At 42.4% G+C, this 15,031-nt stretch overlaps 1 protein-coding gene across 7 annotated transcripts in view; it reads left to right on the forward strand.

Annotated features, from left to right (window-relative positions):
- Positions 1-15,031, forward strand: part of LOC134017258 (limbin-like) — a 38,531-nt gene that overhangs the window by 5,428 nt on the left and 18,072 nt on the right. For all 7 annotated transcript variants that reach the window (XM_062456720.1, XM_062456701.1, XM_062456710.1 and 4 more), the window contains 4 exons: positions 6,724-6,863; positions 7,133-7,457; positions 7,623-7,862; positions 8,076-8,251. In XM_062456720.1, coding sequence (XP_062312704.1) covers positions 6,724-6,863; positions 7,133-7,457; positions 7,623-7,862; positions 8,076-8,251 — 881 coding nt within the window. The remainder of the gene's footprint in view (positions 1-6,723; positions 6,864-7,132; positions 7,458-7,622; positions 7,863-8,075; positions 8,252-15,031) is intronic.

Consider the following 15,031-nt stretch of genomic DNA (forward strand, 5'->3'; position numbering starts at 1 on the left):
ATTCTACCTGCTCAGCTAATTCTAACAGTGTTTGCACAATTTGAGGGAGCGCCATGATCTGTGATGCGTCCTCTAAAGCAGCGGTCCACAACCTTTTTTGCGCCACGGACCGCTTTCATATAAGACATATTTTCACGGACCGGCAGGGACGGACTGGGAGGAAAGATAGGCCCTGGACAGCTGCGGTGCTAATGCATGCACATTCTGGGTTTGATGTGATCCTAGTTAGGGACTTCCACACCTAATGTGAGTGCGCGGAGCGCGCGAGAAAAATAGTTTAGCTGTTTTGAGCGAAAAATAGTTTTTGGAGTTTTATGTCAAATAAACAGCCGTTTTTTCACTTGACAAAACCATGTCTAGTGAATGTGATGTATTTTTGTCTCTTAATTTTTCAGCCCCATCTTTAAGTTTCTTAGCCTGGTTTTCCATCGTTATATTGTTACTAGCTAGCTTTCGATGTGTCAGTCCCACTGTTGTGTGTGACTATAAGCTACGACAGTGACACCCGAAGTGCGTTCCTTATATCCAGTTTAGGCCTATTCCATAATTTTGTTTGATTGCTGTCACGGCAGAAAATCCCGCTTGATGTTGGAAATGGAAGCAGGGTTTTCAGTGCTTTAATGGCGATCTCAGGATAGCCTTCATCCAAAACACCGATAGAGTTGTTGTCTCAAACAGGCTTCATTGAGTGGTAACCATCACTTGTCATGTGTCAAGAGGAAGAGACGCGCATGATACCGCTCAATAAAGCCCACAAACTTGCTAAAAATGAGTAAACACACGTCTTTGTAGAGCTTTTTTGCTCAGGAGAAAAGGCCCGCGGAGAAGGAGAGAATCAGGTCATTTTTCAGAATAAAACATCTTTCAGACTCTGATAATCAATTAAAAGGAAATAATGTTATTAATTATTTTTTGTGCGGCCCGGTACGAAATGACCCACGGACCGGTACCGGTCCGCGGACCGGTGGGCACTGGTTGGGGAACGCTGCTCTAAAGACCCGGCAATTCAAACAATTTCCCAGCACATTTGCCGGGAACAATGCAATGCAGATGTGCACACCGCCCCCAACCGAACAAGATGGGTAGCTCGGTCAGCAGGGAGCTGAAGAAGAGCGGCTACTGACGTCACTCTGCTGCGCCTCTCAGAATGCTTTTTCGTTCATTTTGCATTTCTGCAAATGCATTTGAATTTGAATTGTGGTCACGATTTTGCAGCCACGTTCTTAAAATGAAAATGCATTACCAGAAATGCATTTGAATTTGAATTGTGGTCACAATTTTGCAGCCACGTTCTTAAAATGAAAATGCATTTCTGGAAATGCATTTGAATTTGAATTGTGGTCACGATTTTGCATCCACGTTCTTGAAAATGAAAATGCATTTCTGGAAATGCATTTTAATTTCATTTGCATTTGAATTTAGGTAACGATTTGCTTCCATAAGATATGGGGTTGATTTGACATGAGATTATTTTTTCCCTACTTTAGCCACCTGGTAAAAAGGACAAGCTCCTGACTGGCTGTAACTGGCACTGGAACATCTTATTAGCTATTTAGGAATGACAACATAAATGCCCCCATCAATCTGGTTAAGACCTGTGATCACTAGCTCATGATGTGTTAAATACTTCTCTAAGGTAATTCAGTCATTGCAGAGACAATAATGGTGTCAGCTGAAATGGTGTAAAGGTGTACGGAATAAGGAGTGTAAAGCAGAACTGAGGGTTCCAAGGTTTGCATGTGTGGCTTGAGTCTTGTGAGTCTTGTTGGCATGAGGAAATGCTTTGAAGTGTGAGACCGGGTGAGAGGCTTTTTGAGGCAATTTGGCTTAAAAATGACTCAAGATTGCTGGCGCTACCATGGTAGCAGCTGCCTCAGGAAGAGCCTAAGCTCTGAATTCAGTATCCAGTATCAAACCCTCTCAAGAAGAGCCTGTCTCTGTCTCTTCTATCTCACTCTACTTTGCTCCAGTTTTAAATAAACCTCTGTTTTAACAAAGGATACAAAATGAGTTCAAATGAGTTGCAGAATCTATAGTGGGATGCCATAATTGGTGGCCAAGCCGCGAAGCCACTTAAGTGTTTCTACCTTTTCTTATTGGTGGCCAAGCCGCGAAGCGGCGAAGCCACTTAAGTGTTTCTACCTTTTCTTATTATTATTACACTTCTTCTGCCATTGGAGTCTATGGCAGCCCCTAGAACCGTATGGTAAAAAGTTGTGAAATTTGGCACACTCATTAAGCACAGTCCCCTCTTTATATTCACCAAGTTTCATGTCTCCCATTGGAGCACTCTAGCGCCACCAACGGGTCAAAGTTGGACTTGTGTTTACACACGTAACTTTTGAACCGTATGACCGATTTTCAAAAATGAGGTACCGTTGGATTCCCTGGGTCAAGACGAGTTCAACACACCCTATGACGTCAATTTCCGGTTATATAGATTTTCCGCCATTTCCGGTTTTATCGAAAACCTTTGAAAGCCTACTCCTCCTACAATTTTTCTTTAATCTTCCCCAGAATTGGCACACAGCATCGTCAGAGCAACCCTCACAGAAGTTATCCAAAGATTTTTGATTTTCAAAACCGTTTGTCCGGTACAGCCAATCAAAATCGGCAGCAAAGACACCAAACAGGAAGTTGGGTCATATCTCAGCCAATCCTTGAGAAATCAACACCAAACTTGGTATGATGACTCGGAACCCTCATCTGAGGATGTCCAAACAATTTGGTGTCATGTGATCACTGGGCGTGGCCGCAGGATGCAAAAATGTGTTTTGGCCAATAACTGTTGATTCGTTTGCCTTTATTAAGTGATTCCTTTGTCTCATGATATCTTGGGACATCCCGTGTGTGACACATGATAACTTGTGATAACAGCCGAATTGATGCGGCCGCCATTTTGAATTACTGAAAAAACGTTTTTTCTGTACTCCTCCTACAAATGTTTTCCAATCTTCACCAAATTTGGCAGAGATCATCTTCAGACCAAGCCTCACAAAAGCCATCATATGTTTTTTGGATTTTCAAAACCGTTTTCCCGGTACGGCCAATCAAAATGTGCCGTTAAGCCAGCAAACAGGAAGTTGGGTCGTCTCTCAGCAAATCTTTGATGGATTCACACCAAACTTGTTGCGTGTACTCGTAACCCTCTTCTGAGGATGTACAACATGTTTTATGGGTCATTCGACTGCTTGGCCACCTCATTGCTGCTTGCAGCTATATTTGGTGGCCAAGCCGCGAAGCGGCGAAGCCACTTAAGTGTTTCTACCTTTTCTTATTATTATTACACTTCTTCTGCCATTGGAGTCTATGGCAGCCCCTAGAACCATATGGTAAAAAGTTGTGAATTTTGGCACACTCATTAAGCACAGTCCCCTCTTTATATTCACCAAGTTTCATGTCTCTCATTGGAGCACTCTAGCGCCACCAACTGGTCAAAGTTGGACTTGTGTTTACACACGTAACTTTTGAACCGTATGACCGATTTTCAAAAATGATGTACCGTTGGATTCCCTGGGTCAAGACGAGTTCAACACACCCTATGACGTCAATTTCCGGTTATATAGATTTTCCGCCATTTCCGGTTTTATCGAAAACCTTTGAAAGCCTACTCCTCCTACAATTTTTCTTTAATCTTCCCCAGAATTGGCACACATCATCGTCAGAGCAACCCTCACAGAAGTTATCCAAAGATTTTTGATTTTCAAAACCGTTTGTCCGGTACAGCCAATCAAAATCGGCAGCAAAGACACCAAACAGGAAGTTGTGTCATATCTCAGCCAATCCTTGAGAAATCAACACCAAACTTGGTATGATGACTCGGAACCCTCATCTGAGGATGTCCAAACAATTTGGTGTCATGTGATCACTGGGCGTGGCCGCAGGATGCAAAAATGTGTTTTGGCCAATAACTGTTGATTCGTTTGCCTTTATTAAGTGATTCCTTTGTCTCATGATATCTTGGGACATCCCGTGTGTGACACATGATAACTTGTGATAACAGCCGAATTGATGCGGCCGCCATTTTGAATTACTGAAAAAACGTTTTTTCTGTACTCCTCCTACAAATGTTTTCAAATCTTCGCCAAATTTGGCAGAGATCATCTTCAGACCAAGCCTCACAAAGCCATCATATGTTTTTTGGATTTTCAAAACCGTTTGCCCGGTACGGCCAATCAAAATGTGCCGTTAAGCCAGCAAACAGGAAGTTGGGTCGTATCTCAGCAAATCTTTGATGGATTCACACCAAACTTGTTGCGTGTACTCGTAACCCTCTTCTGAGGATGTACAACATGTTTTATGGGTCATTCGACCGCTTGGCCACCTCATTGCTGCTTGCAGCTATATTTATTATTACACTTCTTCTGCCATTGGAGTCTATGGCAGCCCCTAGAACCGTATCGTAAAAAGTTGTGAAATTTGGCACACTCATTAAGCACAGTCCCCTCTTTATATTCACCAAGTTTCATGTCTCCCATTGGAGCACTCTAGCGCCACCAACGGGTCAAAGTTGGACTTGTGTTTACACACGTAACTTTTGAACCGTATGACCGATTTTCAAAAATGAGGTACCATTGGATTCCCTGGGTCAAGACGAGTTCAATACACCCTATGACGTCAATTTCCGGTTATATAGATTTTCCGCCATTTCCGGTTTTATCGAAAACTTTTGAAAGCCTACTCCTCCTACAATTCTTCTTTAATCTTCCCCAGAATTGGCACACATCATCGTCAGCGCAACCCTCACAGAAGTTATCCAAAGATTTTTGATTTTCAAAACCGTTTGTCCGGTTCGGCAGCAAAGACACCAAACAGGAAGTTGTGTCATATCTCAGCCAATCCTTGAGAAATCAACACCAAACTTGGTATGATGACTCGGAACCCTCATCTGAGGATGTCCAAACAATTTGGTGTCATGTGATCACTGGGCGTGGCCGCAGGATGCAAAAATGTGTTTTGGCCAATAACTGTTGATTCGTTTGCCTTTATTAAGTGATTCCTTTGTCTCATGATATCTTGGGACATCCCGTGTGTGACACATGATAACTTGTGATAACAGCCGAATTGATGCGGCCGCCATTTTGAATTACTGAAAAAACGTTTTTTCTGTACTCCTCCTACAAATGTTTTCCAATCTTCACCAAATTTGGCAGAGATCATCTTCAGACCAAGCCTCACAAAAGCCATCATATGTTTTGGGGATTTTCAAAACCGTTTGCCCGGTACGGCCAATCAAAATGTGCCGTTAAGCCAGCAAACAGGAAGTTGGGTCGTATCTCAGCAAATCTTTGATGGATTCGCACCAAACTTGTTGCGTGTACTCGTAACCCTCTTCTGAGGATGTACAACATGTTTTATGGGTCATTCGATTGCTTGGCCACCTCATTGCTGCTTGCAGCTATATTTATTATTACACTTCTTCTGCCATTGGAGTCTATGGCAGCCCCTAGAACCGTATGGTAAAAAGTTGTGAAATTTGGCACACTCATTAAGCACAGTCCCCTCTTTATATTCACCAAGTTTCATGTCTCCCATTGGAGCACTCTAGCGCCACCAACGGGTCAAAGTTGGACTTGTGTTTACACACGTAACTTTTGAACCGTATGACCAATTTTCAAAAATGAGGTACCATTGGATTCCCTGGGTCAAGACGAGTTCAACACACCCTATGACGTCAATTTCCGGTTATATAGATTTTCCGCCATTTCCGGTTTTATCGAAAACCTTTGAAAGCCTACTCCTCCTACAATTTTTCTTTAATCTTCCCCAGAATTGGCACACATCATCGTCAGAGCAACCCTCACAGAAGTTATCCAAAGATTTTTGATTTTCAAAACCGTTTGTCCGGTACAGCCAATCAAAATCGGCAGCAAAGACACCAAACAGGAAGTTGTGTCATATCTCAGCCAATCCTTGAGAAATCAACACCAAACTTGGTATGATGACTCGGAACCCTCATCTGAGGATGTCCAAACAATTTGGTGTCATGTGATCACTGGGCGTGGCCGCAGGATGCAAAAATGTGTTTTGGCCAATAACTGTTGATTCGTTTGCCATTATTAAGTGATTCCTTTGTCTCATGATATCTTGGGACATCCCGTGTGTGACACATGATAACTTGTGATAACAGCCGAATTGATGCAGCCGCCATTTTGAATTACTGAAAAAACGTTTTTTCTGTACTCCTCCTACAAATGTTTTCCAATCTTCACCAAATTTGGCAGAGAGTATCTTCAGACCAAGCCTCACAAAAGCCATCATATGTTTTTTGGATTTTCAAAACCGTTTGCCCGGTACGGCCAATCAAAATGTGCCGTTAAGCCAGCAAACAGGAAGTTGGGTCGTATCTCAGCAAATCTTTGATGGATTCGCACCAAACTTGCTGCGTGTACTCATTACCCTCTTCTGAGGATGTCTAAAATGTTTTATGGGTCATTTGACTGCTTGGCCACCTCATTGCTGCTTGTAGCTATATTTTATTAAGGGTTCATAAACATGGCAACTGTTTTTGACAACCGATCTATATCTGTCTGCCAAAGTAAATTCCTTGTCTGTGCAAACTTTCATGGCGATTAAAACCCATTCTGATTCTAAGCCCAAATCCTTTACAGTGAGGATTTTTGTAAATGAGAATGTAATGTTCATGTTTGTTCAAAATTTTCATATTTCTTAGTGTTTCCCTTTAATCATTTTCCCTTTTTCCTCCAAATGTCTTTTTCACAGAAAAAAAGAGGTGATTCAGACCCAGAGTATGCAGTTTGCGACATGAGCGAGGCAGCTAAAGAGGAAGCAGCATTTGAGGACAAAATGGTGGACATCATGGTGTTGGAAGACCCCCAGAACATGTATCAAGCTCTAGAGAAGTCAGTCCACCCCAAATTACGATATGTGTAAAAAGGTTTGGCAGTGATTTTATATGAACCACACAAACTAAATACTGTAAACCACACTCCACATGGTTGAACATGGACTTGCTCCCTCAAACTAAACTGCTTGAAGATGAAAATATTTATCTTGGCAAGAATTGGGTCATTTGAGTATTTTGTCAGTTTATTTTCCCCAGCTAATTTGTCAGGTCTTGTTCTGATCATAACCAACACCACCTTTTTGTGCATTCATCCATCCATGTCAGCTTGGAGATGTCCAGCCTACTGCGTACCACCTCAAGCCTGGAGACCGCCCGCGTCCAAATCTACAAGGACGTGATTGCCTTGCTCCTTGATGGCCTCCACTCCCAGGGCCAGACAAGCAGCCAGTCCCAGCAGCGACTTTTGAGCGTGCTTCATGGCCAACTGATGGGAATGGAGGGGAAGCTGAAGGAGGAAAATGTAGCACGCATGGCCGCCCTGGCTGACCAGTGTAACCTGGAGACCAGGGAGGAGATGGAGGTGGAGCGTAGGCTGGAAGCAGCGGAGAAGGCTGAGGCAGAGTTGTTGTGTCGACATGCAGAAGATAAGGTAACCTTAACTCTTATATAATTCTGTTGGTTAAACAAATCATACTTTCATACACTTTATTTGATGCATGAAATTTTGTATGACATTTGTATCTTCAGTTATCATGTTTCCCCACTTTGTTGCATATGTTGTCAGATTTATTTAGCTACTTGTCTGCTTTCTCAGGATGTCCTCCAATGCAGTGTGCTTCTAGAGAAACTCCACAAGCTGAACCAGAGTCACTTACAGCACACTCTTCTGGTCAGACACGAAGAGGCATCTGCGAAGGTCCAGAGGCAGGTTGTTGAATGGCGGAGAGTAGAACTCCACAAGATCTTCTCTGAGGAACTGGAGGAGGCAACCCGAATGGGCGAGATGGAGAAAAGTGCTGCCAAAAGTCTACTGCATGACTATTATACCTGTCAGGTGATTTCTAAGCATGTTACTGATGATTCCAAGGTTCTCATGGGAAGGTGGGATTTTCTTATAGAGGGTTGCTTAGATTGTGAACAATAGTATTATTTTGCAAGACAGTGTGTTGTCATGAAAGATGTCCACCTTTAATTTTAGAGATAATATGCAGTGATTCATAAATGCATTTGTTTCCATGTTCTCTTGTTTACCCTGTTTGCTCACCAGGATCAGCTGGAAAAGGTATTGGACGTGGTCACGGCCAACCAGCGAGCCATGCTGGGCGAGCGCCACGCCCAGAGGAAATTCCTGGTGCATAGCCTTCACAGCCTAAAGGGCCTCATCTCAGATACCTTTGCAAATACCTCCAGCCAAATGGACTGTTGGTTCAATGACATCAGGAGGTAAGTCCCCATTATGGTACAAAGCCTGCAAATTCACTTGTTTACATTTAGCAAAAGCCGTATATAAAATAACTACAAGTGTGTGTAACTGAGTTGACTTGGTTAAACCCACTTTACAGTATACATTCTTCCCACCAAACCCGTTGAATAGCTTTTTGGTGGGGTAGCTGGCTAAAGGGATGTTTATGAAAGGTGTCAGTTGTAGGAGTCAGAGGATCGATGACCTAGGTTGAATATTACTCCAGTAATCTCTATTTTTTGTGTGTGTCTGTGACTCAATTATCCAGAGAACCGGGTATTGTATAAAGTTGAAAATCTGCCAGTATCTTGCTCAGCACATGGGTATTGGGTATTTTATTTCCATTGCTTTGCTTGGCATCAACAAATTATGATTTACTTGCTGGAAAACAGTCCAACTGGCAATTAAAAAATATTTTGGGGGGTATGCTGTCACTTAGAAAGAAAAAATTGGGCAGGTGTATTGCTCAGGACCCAAGGATATGCAATATCACGTTGTGATAAACGTTGTGACGTTTATTGAATGGGCAGTTTGCCAGAAAGAAATACTGGCCAAGTTGAGCTGCATTACACGATGAAGTCATGAATCTCGTGGAAAATGTATACAAACACATCTTCCATAGCTCTAAGTAGCAAATAATATATAATCATACTCTATAGCCTATCGATTGTACAACATCAAGGATAAAAAAAAGATGCATCTAATCACTGAGGGCATGGGAATGAAGTGAACAACAAATTTTATACTACAACACCCTGTGTTAAAAAAAAAAAAAGACAAACAAGATACTGATAATAACTCTTTATTAATCACCAGGTAGGCAAATTTGGTCAATGCGGTTTTTCCTCAGAAGCTTGAATCTTATGTCTGCAATTATATGCTCCCTGCTTTTGTGATGCCGTATCCTACAGTACCCCTCAAACCTTTGGATTTCTAACACAAAAATAAATTTCTAAAACCAAGAAAACTATTTATATACTTCCTCAGTCTCCTGTAATGTGAAGAACCTAATTTGAATGGAATAATATTACAAAAATGCTCAACTATCACTCTTTGTCTCTATCCAACAACAAAAATCACGTATTTTCTCAAAGCAGAGAGCACCCCAGGAGCTGAGTGCACCAGCTGGGCGTACGCCTGGGCATAAAGGCCGATTTATACTACTCCGACTCCATTACAGACAGACGGACGGAGTTGGACAGATTCGTTGAATTTATAGTACTCCGAAGGCTGTGGGTGCTGAAAACAATTCACCGCCAGAAGAGTAGGTGGCGCTGCACTGCGATGCTAGCTAGGTTATCGTGAATAATCTTCTACGTCTTCAATCAATATCAAAATTTAAAAAACAGCACTGGAAGTCAGCAAAGTTTGACGCAAAGTGTTTATTGGAATTCAGAGTGACAGAGATTCCAACAAACGTGAGAAAGATCCCGGGGACCAGACTGAAGTTTTCTCCGGACATTTCACTTTTATTGTCTTCTCCCCATTGAATGGTAATATGGTACAATACTTGTTGGTTACATATACATTATGCATTCTTACCCAGTGGGTCCCTTGTCTTAGGGGATTCAAATGACAGGTACTTTCCTTCATAGACAATTCTCCCAATTTAGGCCCACTCTGACCTTGAACAGCCAGCTGCACTAGGCTCCTGGGGGAAAGGCCACAAATATGTCTCATAAGTTATAGCTGGGCTTCTTGGTTCTTTATGGAAGCGCACACACATATTCTTCTCCCCCACTCAGCCCCTAATTATCCAGATCTTAATATTTTGGGCTTTATTTCTTCTACCAATGTCTAGGGATGACAATAATCAGTCAACAGCTTTGCATTTGGTTTCCAATAATATAGCATGTACTAGAAAAGTGATTACAAGTTTCATTAAATCCATAATCATTACCCATCTTCATAATTACAACAGTATGATGTTTTTCCCACAACAATCGAAAAGTCAGAGCAAATTTACAAATTTACAAAAATAAGCACATTTTCAGCAACTACACTGCCCATTTCTCATCACATTTTAATTCAGATGCTGATTTACATGTACTGTTTAGCTGAAATATGAATTGTAAAAACTTACAGCAATGGCGGTCAAAGGATTCTGTTCGTCTTGTTGATCACGGCAACCCTGCCCCCGCCCCTGACACAAGCGGTTCTTAATACTGACCAATCAAAGCCAAGGGGATGTCCGTAACTATCCAAAATTACGCCGGATAGTTAGGAAATTCAGGAGGTGCACGTCGAGCTCTCCGGGGCTCTCCGAGGGCTCTCGGAGAGCAGCGCGTCTTGTTTCTAGGCAACATGTGGAAAGGGCATTAAGGCGAGAAAGAGTCGTCCGTGATCGCAAGAATCGACTGTTCATTTTATTGGTGATCGATTTAACTGATTGTTTCTGTTAGTTTGTGTTGATATTATAACATTTTCGCTTGAGCACGCTTATATTATCAGTAAAATGTATTTTCCTTTTCTTTTGGTCTTCTTTATCCATAGCTTGTTTTGAAGGGAGACGTAGGCTAGCTATAGAGTGCGCTTTGGATAGGCTGTTAAATGTGTTGCTTGGAAACGATCTACGCTTTTGCATTTTCACAAGGACGCGCATCTTAAGACCAGGCGTAACTACGACCGTGGTTTGTCAAGCTTGGTGCACTTGGTGTAAATTCAATTCACAAAAGTCGGACGTAGCTAAGACCGACGTAAGAGTTAAGGCCGAATTATACTTCTCCGACTCCGTTACGGACGGACGGAGTCGGACGGATTGGTTGAATTTATAGTACTCCGAAGGCTGTGGGTGCTGAAAACAATTCACCGGCAGAAGAGTAGGTGGCGCAACGTTTTTTTGTAAGTCGTCGTCGAGTGTTTATTTACCTAGGTTATCGAGAAGTCGGAGCAAATGTACAAATTAGCCGTTTCATCAATAAAATACGCACATTTTCAGCAACTACACTGCCCATTTCTCGTCCCATTTTAATTCAGATGCTGATTTACATGTACTGTTTAGTTGAAATATGAATTGTGAAAAGTTACAGCAATGGCGGTCAAAGGATTCGGTTCGTCTTGTTGGTCACGGCAACCCCGCCCCTGACGCAAGCGGTTCTTAATACGGACCAATCACAGCCAAGGGGTATCCGTAAAATGACGGACGGACGGACGGATAGTCAGGAAAATCAGGAGGTGCACGTAGAGCTCTCCGAGGGGCTCGGAGAGGGCGTTCCTTGACGGAGAGGGCGTTACCTGTCTCCGTCTCCGTAAAAACGCAGAAGTATAGATCGGCCGTTAAGACCAACTTTTTTACGCCCAGCTGGTGCACTCGGCTCCGGAGCTGTTGAAGAGTATTTGCCCTCCAATAATGCTCTCTGGATACCATTTTATGATTGGATGCACAGCATGTCAGTTCATAATGCAAAAGCTTTGATTGGTGGGAGGACGTCCTCCGGAAGTAGTATTGAATACCATGCGTGTCTATGGACGGCTCTATGGTTCGACCCACCAGCCGCTAGGTTTTGTATTGAAGTCAACTAGTACACAGTGCCCATGATGCAGTCTGTGATTAAGATGTCAGTGAAACACACAAATATAGATTCATTGAACTATAAATAGTACACAGTGCCCATGATAAAATTGGTGGCACACACACACAGATTCCTGGAATTATAGATTGGGCACAGTGCCAGCAATGATGTCAGTGACACACACAGATTTCTGGAATTATAGTGGTTTTCAAATTCTCTGTCATGTCTGAAGTACTTGTTCAACCTCCACATCTAGTCCAAATTGCCAATGCTGTAGTAGCAGTAGCGGAGGGGGGGAGGGGGCGGGGGCGCCGTAAACCCTGGGCCCCGAACCCGAGAGGGCCCCGCGATCTATGATTTTTTTTTCTTTTTTCATAATTTCTCTTTGGCAACAAAACGTTGATTGTATCCATGGTAGACAATTTTACTAAACTACAGTGAGGAAAATAAGTATTTGAACACCCTGGTATTTTGCAAGTTCTTCCACTTAGAAATCATGGAGGGGTCTGAAATTGTCATCGTAGGTGCATGTCCACTGTGAGAGACATAATCTAAAAAAAATCCAGAAATCACAATGTATGATTTTTTCACTATTTATTTGTATGATACAGCTGCAAAAAAGTATTTGAACACCTGTCTATCAGCTAGAATTCTGACCCTCAAAGACCTGTTAGTCTGCCTTTAAAATGTCCACCTCCACTACATTTATTATCCTAAATTAGATGCACCTGTTTGAGGTCTTTAGCTGCATAAAGCCACCTGTCCACCCCATACAATCAGTAAGAATCCAACTACTAACATGGCCAAGACCAAAGAGCTGTCCAAAGACACTAGAGACAAAATTGTACACCTCCACAAGGCTGGAAAGGGCTACGGGGAAATTGCCAAGCAGCTTGGTGAGAAAAGGTCCACTGTTGGAGCAATCATTAGAAAATGGAAGAAGCTAAACATGACTGTCAATCTCCCTCGGACTGGGGCTCCATGCAAGATCTCACCTCGTGGGGTTTCAATGATCCTAAGGAAGGTGAGAAATCAGCCCAGAACTACACGGGAGGAGCTGGTCAATGACCTGAAAAGAGCTGGGACCACAGTTTCCAAGGTTACTGTTGGTAATACACTGAGACGTCATGGTTTGAAATCATGCATGGCACGGAAGGTTCCCCTGCTTAAACCAGCACATGTCCAGGCACGTCTTAAGTTTGCCAATGACCATTTGGATGATCCAGAGGAGTCATGGGAGAAAGTCATGTGGTCAGATGAGACCAAAATAGAACTTTGGGGTCATAATTCCACTAAACGTGTTTGGACGAAGAAGAATGATGAGTACCATCCTAAGAACACCATCCCTACTGTGAAGCATGGGGGTGGTAGCATCATGCTTTGGGGGTGTTTTTCTGCACATGGGACAGGGCAACTGCACTGTATTAAGGAGAGGATGACCGGGGCCATGTATTGCGAGATTTTGGGGAACAACCTCCTTCCCTCAGTTAGAGCATTAAAGATGGGTCGAGGCTGGGTCTTCCAACATGACAATGACCCGAAGCACACAGCCAGGATAACCAAGGAGTGGCTCCGTAAGAAGCATATCAAGGTTCTGGCGTGGCCTAGCCAGTCTCCAGACCTAAACCCAATAGAGAATCTTTGGAGGGAGCTCAAACTCGTGTTTCTCAGCAACAGGCCGGAAACCTGACTGATCTAGAGAAGATCTGTGTGGAGTGGGCCAAAATCCCTCCTGCAGTGTGTGCAAACCTGGTAAAAAACTACAGGAAACGTTTGACCTCTGTAATTGCAAACAAAGGCTACTGTACCAAATATTAACATTGACTTTCTCAGGTGTTCAAATACTTATTTGCAGCTGTATCATACAAATAAATAGTTAAAAAAATCATACATTGTGATTTCTGGATTTTTTTTTTAGATTATGTCTCTCACAGTGGACATGCACCTACGATGACAATTTCAGACCCCTCCGTGATTTCTAAGTGGGAGAACTTGCAAAATAGCAGGGTGTTCAAATACTTATTTTCCTCACTGTATATTTTACTAAATATAGTTTTTCCATATAGTTGTGTGCAATCTCTTCACAAATATAACCTATCAGATTCCTTCTTTGTAAATGAGATTATTATTGTGGCGCAGTGTTCCTGGGCTAGTTGTATGAACAAGGATTATCGTGATCATCAGGGCCCCGTTCGTCGTAAGGGTTGAAGCTAAATTAATCAATTGTCCCTTTAGCCCGTTAACATTAGCGAGATTAGTGAGAACAGCAAATATCGGTTCGTCAACGGCTGATCCGCATCCAAATCATGTGGTTAATTTCAATCAGGCTAAACTTATCAGGGAAATTGCACGTGCACGTCCTACTTCAAAAGGCAGGAAAGGTCGATCACCAAAACCGTGATTTTCTAACGGTATGATGGCGGAAAAGACGAAAGAGAGAGCGGTGATAGGCTATTCTCGCCATCCGAGCAAAGTATTATAATGAGTCTGTCTCTGCGAAGACAATAAGCATATTTTCATGGCTAAGTCAAACACCGCCACTGCCAGAGCAAGACAAGCAGCTTGGCAAAATTTCCGATAAGTAAATGCGAAAGTTTTGGGGAAATGTATAGGCTCATCTTAAGTGCCTCATTACCCCAATCAGATCACATTTCTTTAAATGTGCCTGCTGGCATTAGGCTTAATGGAAATTAATAATCGAATGAGATCTTGCAAGCGAAAATAATGATCTCAACTCTTTCAGAATAAGTAGGCTAGATAAAAACAAGGCCAAAGAGTATCTAATTGATACGAATTCATAGACACTTATGAGGATATATGTAGGCTACTGAGCTTATATCATGTACTATATATGTGTATATGCATGTAGGCCTATGTGTAAATCCCTCTTTGATTTCATTGACTGGGACATGGCCAGGGAATATGATGAATTGATTCATCAGCTGGTTAAGCGCCAAGTACACTTTTCTTACAGCAACGCATGCTGCGGCTTTGCCAATGTTTTCTGCATCGCCTATACTGTATAAAAATTTAGCCTATACCTGACGCAAAAAACCTCAAGGCTATGCAGAGTCTGAAGCACAGTTAAAGTTTATTGTCAATTTCTTCACATGTCAAGACATAAAAAAGAATCGATATGACGTTTCCCACTCTCCCACAGTGAAACATATAAAAAGCACAGGCACAACAGATAAGACAAGACATTTCCTAAAACATAGCGTTACATATTCACATACAGCAGCATAAGCT

This window comes from Osmerus eperlanus, chromosome 1 (assembly GCF_963692335.1).
Source record: "Osmerus eperlanus chromosome 1, fOsmEpe2.1, whole genome shotgun sequence".
Lineage (NCBI taxonomy): Eukaryota > Metazoa > Chordata > Actinopteri > Osmeriformes > Osmeridae > Osmerus > Osmerus eperlanus.